At 41.4% G+C, this 17,529-nt stretch overlaps 1 protein-coding gene across 3 annotated transcripts in view; it reads left to right on the top strand.

The window, feature by feature from the left end:
* Positions 1 to 17,529, top strand: part of LOC113084378 (neurexin-2) — a 56,286-nt gene that overhangs the window by 24,344 nt on the left and 14,413 nt on the right. For all 3 annotated transcript variants that reach the window (XM_026254825.1, XM_026254824.1, XM_026254823.1), the window contains 7 exons: positions 1,209 to 1,644; positions 3,529 to 3,912; positions 6,095 to 6,298; positions 9,507 to 9,533; positions 13,424 to 13,543; positions 14,866 to 15,247; positions 16,338 to 16,528. In XM_026254825.1, coding sequence (XP_026110610.1) covers positions 1,209 to 1,644; positions 3,529 to 3,912; positions 6,095 to 6,298; positions 9,507 to 9,533; positions 13,424 to 13,543; positions 14,866 to 15,247; positions 16,338 to 16,528 — 1,744 coding nt within the window. The remainder of the gene's footprint in view (positions 1 to 1,208; positions 1,645 to 3,528; positions 3,913 to 6,094; positions 6,299 to 9,506; positions 9,534 to 13,423; positions 13,544 to 14,865; positions 15,248 to 16,337; positions 16,529 to 17,529) is intronic.

Genomic DNA, 17,529 nt, shown 5'->3' with positions numbered 1-17,529 from the left:
AATAGGTGCTTAAATTTGTTTGGCCAATTGCGGCCATGTTTTTTGAGATATGCAAATGTCCTCATAGGTACTTGGGCCCCTTCAGACCAAGACACTGCATACCAATTTTCAAGTCAGTTGAGCCAACGGTTGCCTAGTTATAGCCATTTATGTGTTTTTTCTATCATACAGCACCCCCAAATGGCACCTTTTTTTTATTTGACCAAAGATTGAGCTCATACATATGTGTACCAAGTTTGGTGAAGATATCTCATTTCGTTTCAAGAGTTATATTCAAAATAACATTTGGCTAACATTAGCATAGACGCTTTTTGGCGTACTGTTTCGCGTAAGAATCGAAATTTCAATTCAAATTTTATAATCCCGAATTTTGATATTGAGTGTCTAGGGAATATATCTGCAGTGTGCGAGCAATTTTGTTTCGTACTAACCTAAGGATAACAACGAAATATAGTTTTTGAGTCTACATCAAGCGGTTTACGATTTATGGCCAAAAATGTCTGAAAATTTAGTTTTTTTGTGCTGTAGCGCCACCTACAGGCCAATCGGGTCATACTCTCTGAACCTGTCCTTGATTTTTGTACTACCATCTGGCAAAGTTTCAAGGTTCCAGCTCTTACGGTTTGGGCTGCACAATGCGTTTTAGTGGAGAAAAAATAAAAAAAAATCTGTACAATAACAATAGGGTTTCAGCACTTCGTGCTTGAACCCCTAATAATAATAAAAGTAATTACATATTGGTACTCAGTTCAAGCGTGTAGAAGTTAAAGCGTTAATGAAACGTTACAAAACTTTTCTGAAACTGGTGAATTGTCATGAATAGTTAATAAGTTGTATTTACAGTGTTTTATCATTACTTCTGTTGTTTGGTTTAGTTTCGTCTGGAGTTCATGTTCTACTCGTTCAGACTCAGAAATCAAACACACAATGTTATGGTCGTTGTGTATTGTGTGCCTCTTCCACTGAGTTAACTCTTAAATCCACCGAAGATACCATTTAGTGGATGTCCTTCATAATACAAAATCATTTTGCCCCGTTCTCTTTTCCACAATAACCTTTAGAGAAATCGGGAATAAAACCAATAACTGAGCTGGCATGTCTGATTATTTTATTAATCCTGTTTTATCCTCCAGAGTGAAGAGATATAGTAGTGCTAGGAAACGAGACAGAGATTATTTCAGCATGTGTTGTGTAATGCGCTCCTGCAGGTGGTGTACAAGAACAACGACTTCAAGCTGGAGCTGTCTCGTCTGGCCATCGAGAGCGACCCTAAGATCAGTCTGCACGGGGACCTGGTGTTCCGCTGCGAGGATGTGGCGGCCCTCGACCCCGTGACCTTTGAGACGGCCGAGTCCTACATCGCCCTGCCGCGCTGGGACACAAAGAAGACCAGCTCCATCTCCTTCGACTTCCGCACCACGGAGCCCAGCGGCCTGCTGCTGTTCAGCCACGGCAAACCTCAGAGCCGAGAGCAGCGGCCCGGCCGAGAGATGAAGACGGACTACTTCGCCATGGAGCTGCTGGACGGCTTCCTCTACCTGCTGATGGACATGGGCTCCGGCAGCATCAAGCTCAAGACCAGCAACAAGAAGGTGAACGACGGAGAGTGGTGCCACGTGGACTTCCAGAGAGAGGGACGGAGAGGTGAGGAGAGACTCTGACGGGCTGTGCATGTGAAGACAGCCTGGCCCAAATAAAAACTAATAATATCAAATCAAAAATCAAAGTAAGACTTACAGAAACATTCAATATTGTATTTGTTTTCCTGCTAGTCATCAGTGTTAATTAGAGAAGTGTATAAATGGGTTTTTCATCAAACCCATAAATAAATACAGAATAGTTACTGCTTTTGTGGTTTTTCACCCATGTAACCTTGTATTCTAATCAAGATTTGACACCAATGTTTTTAGATACTAACAGAATTTAATAATTCTCAATTCCAGTTTTAAAACCTACTACTGTAAAATCTACTTCCTTAATGTAAAGTTAAACCTATACCTATCAAGACAAGTAAACATTCAGAAATTAACTAAGCATGATACATGTGGCAGACACATTGCATTGAATGTTGGTTTGAGTCCCAGCGTTCCCTGGGAACCGAACACATTACCTGATGCTCGCTAACACCACACTCTTGTCTGAGCTACACACACACTGTTAGCACACACACGTGTTGAAACATCAACTGAACGTCTTCAGGAAACGGTTCTTCTCGATTGGGTGTTGAATATGTCTGCTGTAGAGGATTCACTCCAGCACTTATCGCTGCTAAAGCGTGGCCAACGAGACGCCGTTAAACCCCATCCACGCTGCCGAAGCCTGCCTCCGTCTGCTGTAATGAGCTAATGGAGTGTAAGACTAGAGGAGGTGGGTGTGTGTCCTGTGGGGAAGAAAGTCCAGCAGTTCTGTAATTGCAGTTTAATAGACAATTAAGGGTAAGTCATCAATCTCTGTGACCTGCCGAGAGAGCAGCACTCACGCTGAAATATAGACACTCATCGCTCATGCACACTTCTTGATAAAAATGATCAAGCGTCAGGCAGGCATCTGAAGTTATTAGGTACCCACAGTCTCAACTTTTAGATCCGTATAGCGCTGCTGTAAAGAGAAACGCAGACCCCTCTCATCGATTAAATAATACATTTTAATAATAAATTAATAAATACATTCAATGCACACCGACTGAAGTAGTTTAAGTCCTCGGTTCTTTTAATGGTGATGATTTTGGCTCACGTTTAACAAAAACCCACCTAATCACTATCTATAATCTATAACTATAATTTGGGTTGAATTACCGAAATAAATGAAATTTTCCACAACATTCTAATTTATTGAGATGCACTGGTATGTGCCTTTTACCTTGAGACAGATTTCTGTCAATAGCTATGTTTCCATCCAAAGATTCAAGTTAAATTAATGCGCAAAACTGGAATGATGCATAAAACATTTTGGAATGAAGCACGGTTTCCATCGAGTCCAAGAGAACACAATCTTCCCTTGATAAACTGGCACTACATATCTCTAAGAAAACCAGGAGAAGCCACTGAATATAATAATTATGATGAATGACTTGTGTCTCAGAGAGAGCAGAGGAAACACTATAAATACAGTCACTGCTTTCAGAGGTGGAAGCTGTTGTTTGGGAACGCAGTCGTTAAAGACAATTTTACAGAAATAATTTGGTGACAGACTTTCCTCAGGCACTTCAGAATGACCATAACAACACATAGATGCTGTGCATGAGAGCGGCTCGCTGTTAGTCTGGTTACTCTGTCCCACAGTGCAGAGTCACATGACTCTTTCAAACATATGTATGTAGTAAATCTGTTTCCATCATAGTTAATGCACATTTTTTCTTGTTGGATTAGACGTTTATCCTACTCAGTTGTGTGCTAAGTTTGTACAATTAATGCACATCTTGCCATTTCCATCCAATGTTTTTCTAATGCAATATTTCAATATGTGCATAAAGACAGGGTGAAGGAAGCATATCTGCTGATTGATAGATGTTAAGTTTGTTCTCTCCAGGCTCCATCTCCGTCAACAGCCGCTCCATCCCCTTCAGCTCTAACGAGGGCAGTGAGATCCTGGACCTGGACAGTGACATGTATCTGGGTGGTTTGCCGGAGAGCGGTCAGGGCCTGATCCTGCCGCCCGAGGTCTGGACCGCGCTGCTCAACTACGGTTACGTGGGCTGTGTCCGTGACCTGTTCATCGACGGCAAGAGTCGAGACGTGCGTCGTCTGGCTGAGATCCAGAGCGCTCCGGGCGTCAGCAGCTTCTGCACGCGTGAGCTCCAGAAGAGGTGCAGCAGCGCCCCCTGTGCCAACGGAGGACAGTGCAAGGAGGGATGGAACCGCTACATCTGTGACTGCACTGGAACCGGATTCCTGGGAGCCAACTGTGAGATCGGTGGGTCAAACCAGAAAACACAGCTACTGATGTACAAACAGTGCTTGATGTTTCCAGCAGTACTCCGGCACGGACACTGAATAAAGTCATCAAAGTCTGCACCGTATTAGATATACATTTATTCTTCACCCAGAAATGAAAATGTGTTCACCCTCAGTTCATCAGAGATCAGGATGAGTTTGTGTTTTCATCAGGTTTGTAGGTTTGTCTCATCAATGGATGCTCTGCAGTGAATGGGTGCCGTCAGAATGAGAGTCTGATAAAAACATCCCAATAATCCACAGCACTCCAGTCCATCAGTGAACATCTGGAGAAGACAAAACCTGAAACACATCCAGCATTAAGATGATTTTAACTCAAACACATAGAGTCTATAATCCATAATAACACTTCCTCCAGTGAACAAGTGTTGTGGTCTGAATCAGGAGAGAAATCTGCACAGATCAAGCAGCGTTTAAACAGATCTAAACTAATCTGTGAGAGACAGGAGATGCTCTTTTTATTACTGTGATGTTTTTATCAGCTGTTAGACTCTCGTTCTGACGGCTGCTTTCTCTGGAGACTTAGGACATTTAACAATTTACATCCACTTAAGACAAGTAAGTGTTACATGCCAAGATGCTCAATTTGACATTAATGTGTTTATATGTGGATTCAAGTACGTGAAGAAGTGAAAGAGAACTCAGTTCAGCATTCACGTGTGGTTTGAGTGAGGTGTGTGTGTGTGTGTGTGTGTGTGTGAGCATGTCTTCTAGCAGTTAAACGGTTCATAATGTGACCCTGGAGCACAAAACCAGTCTTAATGTGTCAATTAAGTGTCAAGCTAAAAAATGAAGGAAAAATCCAAATGAATTCTTAGCAATGCATATTACCAATCAGAAATTAAGTTTTGATGTATTTACAGTAGGGCATTTACAAAATATCTTCATGAACATGATCTTTACTTGGTATCCTAATAATTTTTGGCATAAAAGAAACATTTGATAATTTAGACCCATACAATGTTTTTTGGCTATTTCTACAAATATACCTGCGCTCCTTAAGATTGGTTTTGTGCTTCAGGGTCACAAATGTGTACATTGGCAAGACTTAAAAGATTTGCTACACGTTCGGTCATCTGTAATATGTAAATCTAGTGTTATATTGCAGTCTGTTGCTGTAGCATGTTTCAGCGGTTATATTTAGCACCAGCATGAGCCCATCCGTGACGCTTTTATCAGCCGCACACAGAGCTGTGAAGCACCGGCGTTCGCGCTTCATTTCTTTGCGTTCGGCTCGCAGTGGCATCCTGATTCATGTTGGTGGAGAAAGAGCCGATGTCAGGAGCCTGGAGAAGCACTGGAGCAGTGATGCTCAGCACAACCATCTGTGCTTCCTTTAACAACACAGCTGCTCTGAGATCAGCGTCTGTGCCCTCGGTGCTTCCTGACACTGAGCTCAAGCTCACAATACTTCCTCTCTCTGTGCTCTCGATTCATAGTGTTCGCTGTCAGAACTCGGGCAGGTGGGTAATTAGGGCTGATTTGGATTCGGCTGCATTTATCGACTGCTCAAGAGAAGCCCGTTTGTTTTATTAAACATATTTATTTCATTCTTTTGAGCAGCCAGATGCTGTGCTGTGAAGGGAAGCTGTTGTGTTTACTGTGAGTCTCTGAAGGCCGGTCAGACGCAGCTGTAGAGCAGTGCTTTACTGACACCGAGTGTCACTGGACAGAATTACACCGAGAGCAGAGCAAAGCACAGATGAGCTCAGTGTGTTTGGACTGTAGGAAGTGCTCATTATTTCTCATTAGCTGGTGTGTGACGGATCATCAGGGGGATGCTGCACACTGGTGGTGTTTGAGGAGAGACCCCCACATGATGTAAAGCACTTGGGTGGACAACAATACACAATAAAGCACTATATAAATACATCATTCAATCATTCATTAATTCTGGTGTCATGTGTTTATCATGTCAAGTCAAGTCAAGTCACCTTTATTTATATAGTGCTTTAAACAAAATACATTGTGTCAAAGCAACTGAACAACATTCATTTGGAAAACAGTGTCTCAATAATGCAGAATGATAGTTAAAGGCAGTTCATCATTGAATTCAGTGATGTCATCTCTGTTCAGTTAAATAGTGTCTGTGCATTTATTTGTGTGTGTGTGTGTGTGTGTGTGTGTGTGTGTGTGTGCAGAGGCGACGGTGTTGAGCTATGATGGCAGCATGTATCTGAAGATCCTGATTCCCAGCACGCTGCACACAGAGGCTGAGGATGTGTCTCTGCGCTTCATGTCCCAGCGAGCGTACGGTCTGCTCATGGCCACCACCTCCAAAGAGTCAGCTGACACACTGCGGCTGGAGCTGGACGGAGGACGGGTCAAACTCACGGTCAACCTCGGTAACTACCCGTCTGTCTGTCTGTCTCTGTCTGACCTCTGACCTCTCCTTTCCTAAACCATCTCAAGATCTCTCCCAGTGTGTGTCCTCCGCCAGCCCCCGGCCTGTAGAGCACACATGCACCAGCAGAGGGCAGAACAACCCTTCCACTGAACACTAGCTCTGCTGTCAGCGACCGAACACTGCTCTTATAATGCTTTAGACATCTTTAGTTCTCATGTTAGTTTAGTTTGACTATATGAATAAACAATATATAGACATAATAAAAACTAATACAAAAAAAAAACTAAAATGTAAAAAAAAAAAAAAAATTTATATATATATATATATATATATATATATATATATAAAATATATCTAAAAGATGTCCCTGTAGAGGCTCTGTGTTCACTCAGTGAGTCGTTCAGGGTTCGATCCCCTGCTGCTCCAGTGAGGGTCCAGACTCTTTCTGCAGAGTGTGTCATGTTCTGGTCCGGGTCTGATTCTGGCGGAGAGGCACACACAGGGCAGCGGTGCATCCTGGGAAAGGATGTGGTGGGAGAGAAAGCCTCTCGGGAGACCTCCATCTCTCTCTCTCTCTCTGTCTGTCGGTGACTGGAGCCCTTCAATGTGCTGTGTGTCTGCGGCCTGAGCGAGCAGCCCGAGACCGGCTCACACACTCAGATCATCAGCTCTACATCTACCATCTGATTCATGCCTCTCAGTTTCCATCTGTTAGGATCATACAGCTTTAACAGCAGCAAAATAATAGACAGATGCATAACTGTCAGTCATACAGAAATGAACCAGATCATGGCATAGTTTATCATTTACTATTTACATCTGTTTGATATTATTTAAATAATCATATTTTTAGATGCATTTATTGTAATTGCTTGGAATCAGCATAAATTGTTGTAAACAAAAATATATTCAGTTTATTTCAATGTGATGAACATGGAATATGAATGTAAATATAATTTTTAGTTAAAGTTTAGTAAGATTGTTGTCTGTTTGTCATTTTTGGTCTATATACTTTTTGTTTGAGTTATTTTAGTAAATGGAGTTAAATTAAGGATTTCTATTTTTTTTCTATTATTTCTAGTAAGAAAACTATTTTCATAGTTTTAATTTTTTAAGTTTAGTTTGCATTTTAGCTAACTGTAATAATCCTGATATATAGAATACATAGTTTATAATACTAGATAAACAAATATAATACACATTTTCTTAAAATACATTATTAATTAAACAATATAAATGTATAATGAACTATAATAACATTGCTGTGGAACAAACAGTATTCAGTTAATGTACCAGACTGAAACAAACTGGATTTATTGATTATAAATTTATATATAAAAGTGTATAGTATATAGTTGATAATTGTTACATTGTTACAGCACTATTTCTTCTGTGCGACTGACAAATATGATCAGATTAATGTATGAGTTTATGATGACAGTTTTCCAGAGCTTTGTGAAACGGCCTGATGGAGTGAGAAGAGTGTGTTTAGACGGTCTCTGGCTGTTTGTGATCACTATTCTGTAGCGGTTGACACACTGAGATGCTCCTCAGCCTGAGGAGGACACACACACACACACACACACACACACACACTCTCAGTGTTAATCTCAGCGCTGTGTTCAGTGTCACACACACTAGAGGTGTTTCTGGCTGAGGAGTGCAGTGAAACCCCTTCCCATGATTCACAGCAGCAGATCCAGACCGCAGCACTTCACGCTCATCTTCCTCACTTGTGTTTATGCAGAAATAGCACAGCAGTCAACTGTTCTTCATCACACTTATTTCATGACGCAGAGATCGGTCAAACCGTTTAGAAAACACTTTAAAAACACTGAAAACACTGAAATATCAAATAACAGTCAGAAAAAAGTGAAAGTTTATTAAAAATGTAAAGAAATATTCAGAGGCTTTTATTGTGCTTTTATGGCTCATATAGTGGGATAAAGTGAGAATAGGAAAACAGCACAATTTTATTCAGACTCAAACTGAGTCAAAATATGAATAATTGATATTTATATGATGAAATGTGATGCTTGTACACTCTTAAAAATAAATATTCTTAATTTAAGAACTGTTCACTGAAGGGTTCTTTTGGGGAACCAAAAATTGTTCTTCTATGGCATCACTGCAAAAACACCTTTGTGAAGATTTTATTTGTAAGAGTGTAATGTAAATCAATGAGATCTATCTAACAGTGGAGCAGATATTGATATTAAATGATCTAAATATGAGTCTGTGCTCTATATCTCCAGTAATAAGATGTAAATGATCCGCACATCTAACACAGTGATGGAGAGCTGAAGAAATCAAGGCTCCTCAGAAGATGTGAGATGTTCTGGAGGCTTGTGAAGATCATTCCTCCGCTGAGGAACAGTGAAAGTAAAGCTTCTGGAAACAAACGCTCCTCAAAAGATCCTGAGGATCAGATTTGAGACTCTAAATGTAGTTTCATAACAATGTTCGGGAGGAGCACGTCAGATACTTAACCTAATTAGCACAGGTGGAGCCACTTAAGATAATCAACCTTAGGGTATAAATACAGCTGAATTAGCCTACCTGTCTCCATTGACGGTTTATCAGCATCCCCCCTCCACCCCATCTCCTCCACTAGAGTTCATTTTACACTTTTACATATACGGGGGGTACTCTAGGTTCGGGCCATTCCCAAGCTCGGAGCCCCTTCCCCGGACAGCACGCCAAATATGCATTATAATACTTCAGCTAATTATATGTAAGTGTGAACTCGTGAAAACATGATTGATGGAGAATCAGTAAGAGTTAATCTGGAGATATTACTGACCTTATTCTGATCAATCAGGAGAGATATAACACCAGGAAGATACGTGAAGTGTTTGTATAGTTACACTAGAAGAGCTTTGACTGGATGAAACACACTTAACTATCAATCAGAGACAGAAGACAAGAGGAACTTGAGTGAGAGAGTTTGGTCAAGTTGATCATTCAGAGGGAGTTAGTTCAGTAGATGTATATGATGGAGCTAAAGTGATCTGGGTCTGAGCGGAGCTGGGTCTGTGGTTCTGACACGTGTGTGAAGGGAATGGGTGCCGCTGACTCAAGTGTGTCCCCGGATGGTGGCCCTGATCTTCAGATGTCTGCAGAATCTACTTTGAAGGATGTGAAATGTTTTCTCTCTCTCTCTTTCCTTTAATTTGATCTCACCATCTCACTCTCTCTCCCACCAGACTGTATCAGGATAGACTGTAACCTCAGTAAGTGTACCAACTCGTTTATCACACACACACACACACACACACACACACACACACACACACACACACACACTCACTCACTCACTCACAAACACACACACACACACACTCAAACACGCACACATGCACATATCTCACACACACACACTCACAGAGACACATAGACACACACACACACACACACACTCACTCACAAACACTCACACACGCCCACTCCCGCACTCTCTCACACGCACACACACACACACACACACAGGTGTTTAATAAGTGTGTTTTTTCATGCTGTGTTTTGAGACAAGGTAAGTGTGTTGCTGTGATTGGAGGAGATATTTGAACATGTGTTTATGAATGAACACACACACACACACACACACACATGAATCTCTTATAACTGCAGGATGGATTTGATGTTCTTATCAGTTTCATCTACATTCATCTCAGTCCCACAATAAAATCAACATAACAAAGCTTTTCATCTTCCCTTCTGGAAATTCATTTGATTTTGTCCCTCCAAATCATTTATCATTTAATATTCAGTCAAGCTTTGTGTTGTCAGTTAACAGCAAGAAAAATAGTTAATTCATCAATTACAGTTTTTGTTTTTTGTTTTTTTATTGCTAACTCTAACTACATTCTGCACTAGCAACAGTCACCTGAGCTAAACAGTTCACATCACCTGCCAAACTCATTCCAAGCAACACAACTCGTAACACATGGCTCAAAACAGACTCAGTGCAGCAAAACACCACACACAACACTGAGCTAACAAACACTGTCACCCGGAACACACAGAGAGGAGAAACACTACACACAACCCTCACTGAGCTAACACACACCGTCACCCGGAACACACCGAGAGGAGAAACACCACACAAGACAGGAAGTCGTGGCCTAATGGTTAGAGGGTTGGACTCCCAATCGAAGGGTTGTGGGTTCTAGTCCCGGGCCGGCAGGAATTGTGGGTGGGGGGAGTGCATGTACAGTTCTCTCTCCACCTTCAATACCACGACTTAGGAGCCCTTGAGCAAGGCACCGAACCCCCAACTGCTCCCCGGGCGCCGCAGCATAAATGATGAACACTGCTCCGGGTGTGTGCTCACAGTGTGTGTGTGTGCGGATGGGTTAAATGCAGAGCACAAATTCTGAGTATGGGTCACCATACTTGGCTGAATGTCACTTCACTATTCACTATTCACACACAACCCTCACAGAGATAACACACACCGTCACTAGGAACACACCGAGAGGAGAAACACTACGATGTGTGTTCTCTCAGTGTTTCTCCTCTTGGTGTGTTCCGGGTGACGGTGTGTGTTATCTCAGTGAGGGTTGTGTGTAGTGTTTTGCTGCACTGAGTCTGTTTTGAGCCATGTGTTAGGAGTTGTGTTGCTTGGAATGAGTTTTGCAGGTGATGTGAACTGTTTAGTTCAGGCGACTGTTGCTAGTGCAGAATGAGTTTTGCACCTGTGACTCCAGTCGTGCCCACTGTCTTTTAGCTATTGAAAAAAACTGTAATATGTATAAAAGTATGATTATTGCTATTATTATTATTATTATTATTATTTTGTTAGTTGTTGTTTAGTAATATTATTTTGCATTATTTACCAATATTTTCATATTATATTTTATTACAAATTTCATTAATATTTATGATTATAATATTTCATGATTTGTTTTAAGAGCACCACAGATGGTGTTTTTCAGCAGTAGTTTGCACTGTTTTGGAGTTTAGGGTCAGGATAACGTGCAGCGCTTCATTAACGGCTGAGAGTCCGAGTGCTGGTGAATCACAGAGATCAACCGTGAGCCTTCACACTGATGTGGACTGTGCTGTCCTGAGATCACTTCCAATCAGCCTGATGTGTGCGTGACCCAGGCACTGCTGCCGTTTAGCCACGGCCAGTTACCCAGAATGCCCTGTCAGGTGCAGGAGTGGCGTATGATTGGAGGAGACAGCAGCTCTCCTCTCACTCTACAGGTGTAAATGCAGGGCTGTTCATGATCTCTGCTCACATCCAAACACAAGCGATTAAATACAGTCATGCAAAGTCCAACATGAATGACAGATCGAATCACAAACTCAAAGCTCAGAGAGATTCCCAGAGTCTTTGTTCTGCGTCCTCTCCAGCTTCTGTTACGTTCTTATCATGAATAATGAAAACAAGAGTCATAAATATGCAGCAGGTCACAATAAGCCTGCCATTCTCAAAACAGACTTAAATTTCAGCCTTGCTCTGTAGTCCTTATACACTTTCCTTACGAGTTCACATTAAAATGACTGAACAGAATATATGACTTTGAACAGAATATATATTTAACCCTTTACCCATCAGCAGAGTTTAATTAATGACCTTGAGTCAGTGATTTCGCTAAATTAAACACTCTCTCTGTGTGTTGAGATTTAATGTGCTTTATTGGCAGCTGTACAAGTGCTCAGAGTAATGACGGAGAAGGGCTCCGTGTGTCTGAATCATCAGAAGGAACATTAGAAAGGACACTAAAGGGATCTGAAATGAGATCAGGCTGGATCACGGCTGTGGAAGTGTGTCAGAACACTGCATGACAAAACATTACATCTGTTAATTTAGTATTACTTGTATACTATTTCATACAGTAGTTCTTTGTGGTCTTAGAATCTGATTGGCTGATAAGAATATGATATTAGAGTGATAAGAGAACTCCATCTGCTTCACTGTTTGTTTCACTCTGCTAACTGTATTCTCACAGTGAGTGTCATGACAGACGTCTGTCTGAGTCTGAGTATGAGACGGACTCAGTTTTAGGGGAACAGTAATAGCGTATGTTATCTGTTGAATTCTGTGTGTCTTGGTTAAAGGTAATTAAAATCCTGAATTAAAGTTACCCTTTTCTGCTTAAACAAAATAGCTTTAACATTCATCAGATTGGACTGCGGATCAATGCAGGTGGATGTAGTGAATAACAGATAGATACAGATTAGAAACTGATGCACGTCCAGGTGAAATGAAGACGCTTGAACGTTCATGTTCTGTCAGATCTGTCTGCCAACATCAGTGAACATCACAACAACTGATCCACAAGTGTGTGTGCACAGATATATCCTCACGGTATATGTGTGTGTGTGTGAGAGTGTGTACACAGATATCTCCTCACAGTATGTGTGTGTGAGAGTGTATGTGAGAGTGTGTGCGCACACAGATACAGTACAGACCAAAGGTTTGGACACACCTTCTCTTTCAAAGAGTTTTCTTTATTTTCATGACTATTAAAATTGTAGATTCACACTGAAGGCATCAAAACTATGAATTAACACATGTGGAATTATATATGGAATTATATACATAACAAAAAGTGTGGAACAACTGAAAATATGTCATATTGTAGGTTCTTCTTTTGCTTTGATTACTGCTTTGCACACTCTTGTCATTCTCTTGATGAGCTTCAAGAGGTAGTCACCTGAAATGGTCTTCCAACAGTCTTGAAGGAGTTCCCCGAGAGATGCTTAGCTCTTGTTGGCCCTTTTGCCTTCTGTCTGCGGTCCAGCTCACCCCTAAACCATCTGGATTGGGTTCAGGTCCGGTGACTGTGGAGGCCAGGTCATCTGGAGCAGCACCCCATCACTCTCCTTCTTGGTCAAATAGACCTTGATGCCTTCAGTGTGACTCTACAATTTTCATAGTCATGAAAATAAAGAAAACACTTTGAATGAGAAGGTGTGTCCAAACTTGTGGTCTGTACTGTATCTCCTCACATTATGAGTGTGTGTGTGTGTGTGTGAGTGTGAGAATGTATAAGTGTGTGTGTGTGTGTGTGTGTGTGTGTGTGTGTGTGTGTGAGAGAGAGTGTGTGTGAGTGTGAGAGTGTATGAGAGTGTGTGTGTGTGTGTATCTGACCGCTCTCTCCTGCTGCAGGTAAAGGTCCAGAGATCCTGACGGCGGGTCAGAAACTGAATGATAACGAGTGGCACTCAGTGAAAGTGGTCCGGCGCGGGAGGAACCTGCAGCTGTCCGTGGATAACGTGACTGTGGAAGGTAGAAACTCATCCTTCATCAAGCTTCATTTTCTCATGAGCTCAGGTGGGAGGAAGATGAATGTGCAGATTAAAGCTGCGGTAGGTAACTTTTGACGCTCTAGCGGTTAATAAACAGAAGTGCTTGCGTCTTGCTGAAGAACATTGTAGCCGGAACTACTTCTCTCTGTTTATGTCTATGAAGAATCACAAAGGTACTGGGTTACTCCGCCGCGGTACCCCCAAAGCAATCTAAAATAGTCCGAATATAAACACTTATTATAGGTGCACCCTAGTGATTCAGGACAAGCTAAAAACACGGTTTGGAAAATGGATTCATGGTGTACTCGCTTATTATATACATTTTTCTACATTTTGAACACAAACAAAGTTACGGACCGCAGCTCTGATTGGTTGTTTCTTACCGGGAGCGATGTATTTCTGCAAATGGCTATAGGACACTGGGAGGAGCCAGAGGAGCTTGATTTATACACAGATTATCTGTCTCATATTCTACTGTCAGGACATAATGACAGGTTTAACAAATATGTAAACAATATTTTTTTTACAAAAGTTCCCTACAGCACCTTTAATAGTCTAGTGTTTGCGAGTACAAGCCTCAACTTGCTTGAGTTTGTATTAGCACCTTTTGTTGTTTTCTCGTTGTATCTGATAGAGCTTTTGGAACCAGAAGCAGTAACACGTGACGTCAGACTTAACAAACCCCACCCACCACAGAAACATCAGCCAATCAGAACGCACAACTGAAATACAGACACAGCATTTCTGATTAGCTCTTTTTATGGATGTCTTCTTTCTAGCTAGTGGAAAGAAAACATCTGAAATACACACTGTTTATTTTACTACACTTCATCTATTTGTGTCTGAAGATTTGAATTACTAAACATATCTTTAAAGAGTTTTTCTTCCTCTTCAGCAGCACTATTAGACACCAAACCTTGGAGTTGTATTCCTCTCTATATTCTGAAGGTTTTTCTCTGGGGTTTGTTCATATTTCATTCACATGCATTTTTATAACATTTTATTCCGAAAAACATGGTGAGAAATGTAATCGTTTTCTGCCTGTAGACTATTTTCTGATTTATGGAGTGATGAAAAGAGAAATGCAACCTTCAACTCTAACAGGACAACAAAATCAAACAAGAATTATGAACCTGACTTTATTTGTGTTCTTGAAATCTATGCAAATTAGATAAAGCCTCATTTGCATACTTAAACATAACGTTTCTGAAAGTGTGTAATGTGTTTGTCTTGATGTACTGCTATGAATCTGGGGACGTCTGGTGCTCTGATGCATGGGCTGACTGTGGTTGTGTCCTGCAGGTCAGATGACCGGTGATCACACGCGTCTGGAGTTCCACAACATCGAGACGGGCATCATGACGGAGCGCAGGTTCATCTCCGTGGTGCCGTCTAACTTCATCGGGCACCTGCAGGGCCTGACGCTCAACGGCGTGCCGTATCTGGACCAGTGTAAGAACGGAGATATCTCGTACTGCGAGCTGAACGCCCGCTTCGGCATGCGCCACATCATCGCCGACCCCGTGACCTTCCGTAATAGAGGCAGTTACCTGGCGCTGGCCACGCTGCAGGCGTACGCCTCCATGCACCTGTTCTTCCAGTTCAAGACCACCAGCAGCGACGGCCTGCTGCTCTTCAACAGCGGCGACGGCAGCGACTTCATCGTGGTGGAGCTGGTCAAAGGGTCAGTCACATCTCCTGTCGTTCTGCTCAGTGATGGGGAAACACATTACACGCTACATACTCAGATTACTGCTTTGAGTGACTACTAAAATAACACATTACTATTTTAATTTAGAAAGAAATATCTTTGTCAAGTAAGTGTCTCCAGTTACTTTGTGTCCATGTGTTGAGTGACAGCTCTGGTGTTGCCATGGTGACAGAGATCCGGAGTCAGTGCAGAGTGTTGAGTGTGAACATGATCTCACTGTAGATCTAGACTAAATATGAACATGTGGCTACTCAGAAACACATTCAGTGATTGTTCTGGAGAAGTGTGTTTCTAATGGACAGATGTGTGAGCCCTGTTTAAAGTGTTCACAGCGTTACCAGCAGTCAAAGATTGAAGCTCGTTCCTCAGTTTTATCTGTGAAGAACACAATAAGTGCAGTGTTTTATAACCAGTGTCTGGAGGGAAATGACAGTAAATGCAGAGAAAACACCAGAGAGCAACATTTACTACGGTATGAGAATAAACCGAGCGCAGGAAATGAGTTTCATTCAGTGAAGAGTGACACGCTCATGTGTGCTGCGGAAACAAGGACACAGTTCAATCAGAACAATCTTCCTAGAGCTGATGGATTCTGAGCCAGACAAACAAGAAATCTGCACACAACACAATCACAGCCACCGTCCTGAAGACCAAAGCCAGTCAGAAGCAGTCCGTCTGATGGAAGTGTGTTTAAGAGCCGCAGCAGAACTGAACATCCATGCTGCTCTACTGCACTCAGTGAAGAATTAGTGATGGTTAGATCAGCTCAGAACTATATACAGCATACTTTTAGACTAGATAAACTCTGTCTACATTAAATCAAAATTCAGATTAAAGAAGTGTAGATTTAAATAAAAACCTAATAAAGTGCAAGTTCAGACTAAATAAAGTGTAATTATTTTTATCAAATTAAAACTTAATAAAACATTTTTGTCTCACCCCATCATTGTCCTGCTGCTGTCAGTGCTGAAGACACAAGTATTTCTGTGTGATAGCAGTTATGGACTTGACTGACTCTCAGCGCGTGTGTGTGTGTGTGTGTGTGTGTGTGTGTGTGTCTCAGGTTCGTCCACTATGTGTTTGACCTGGGGAACGGCCCGTCTCTGATGAAGGGAAACTCTGAGAAGCCGCTCAATGACAATCAGTGGCACAACGTGGTGGTCTCACGCGACACTAACAACGTGCACACGCTCAAGATCGACTCTCGCACCGTGACGCAGCACTCTAACGGAGCCAGGAACCTGGACCTCAAAGGTACCACACACACACAGAGACACACACTCATACTTTTATTTAAATGTAAAAGTAAACTGCATGGCAGGAGTCCATCCTTACTCAGTATTTGTGTTTTATGTACAAATAGAAACATTCTTAAATCAAGAGATATTTATGGGATATCCACATCACTGTACTAATTATTTTGCAACAAAAAAAAAATAGTAGTTAACCTGTTAGCCAGCAGCAGAACCTGATTTTACCAAGTGAGACATGTTCCTGGGACAACATCTTTTTTGACCCTGGAACAACATTGTGACTAACCAATCAGATTTGACAAACAAGTTTATAGATTTTGTGAAGTTTATGCTTACCCTCTCTGTTTGGTGCTTGTACATCAGTGTCATTCATCTATCATTTGCTCTGATTTTAGGGATTACTCGTGGTTAAGGTTAGGTTTAGGTGTAGGGAAATGGTCAAGATTACATTTTTGGAGTAAAATGTTGTTCCAGGGTCAACAAAATATGTTGACCTAGGAACACATCTAACTCGGCAAAATCAGGACGTGTTAGCCAGCACCCCCCATTATGGGACTCACAGCTGAAAGTGCTCTATCAAACTTATAATTGTAATAGTTTCCTACTTCAGTGTGTTACAAACATACTTGTGGTGTCTTTAGAAAGAAGACCCTTTGGGCTTCACTTTTCATCAACCAGATTTGATAATGCTCAAAAATATTAAAAATTATAGACACTGAAGTGCCTTGAATTTTTTTTTACCACTCTTAAATATTTTTTTTTATTTGATATAAAAATACATGAAATGAGTCCTGGAGAAATCTAGAAAAGTAATGGGTTGAAAGCCACATGTCTCATGAGTTTCTATTTCAAATCTGAATAAAATATAATGAAAAATGAGACTCCTGCAAATATTTTTATGAGACTATGTCTACACCCCCCACCCCCCAAATATAAGAAAATATATTTCCCAACAGTATTGAAGGCTTCTACAAACTATTTAGTCAGTAAACATACCACTGC

Source organism: Carassius auratus, unplaced genomic scaffold, assembly GCF_003368295.1.
Source record: "Carassius auratus strain Wakin unplaced genomic scaffold, ASM336829v1 scaf_tig00039986, whole genome shotgun sequence".
NCBI classification, from domain to species: Eukaryota; Metazoa; Chordata; class Actinopteri; order Cypriniformes; family Cyprinidae; genus Carassius; species Carassius auratus.
The sequence above is the reverse complement of the archived record's forward strand: the minus strand, read 5'-3'. Positions and strand labels throughout refer to the sequence as shown.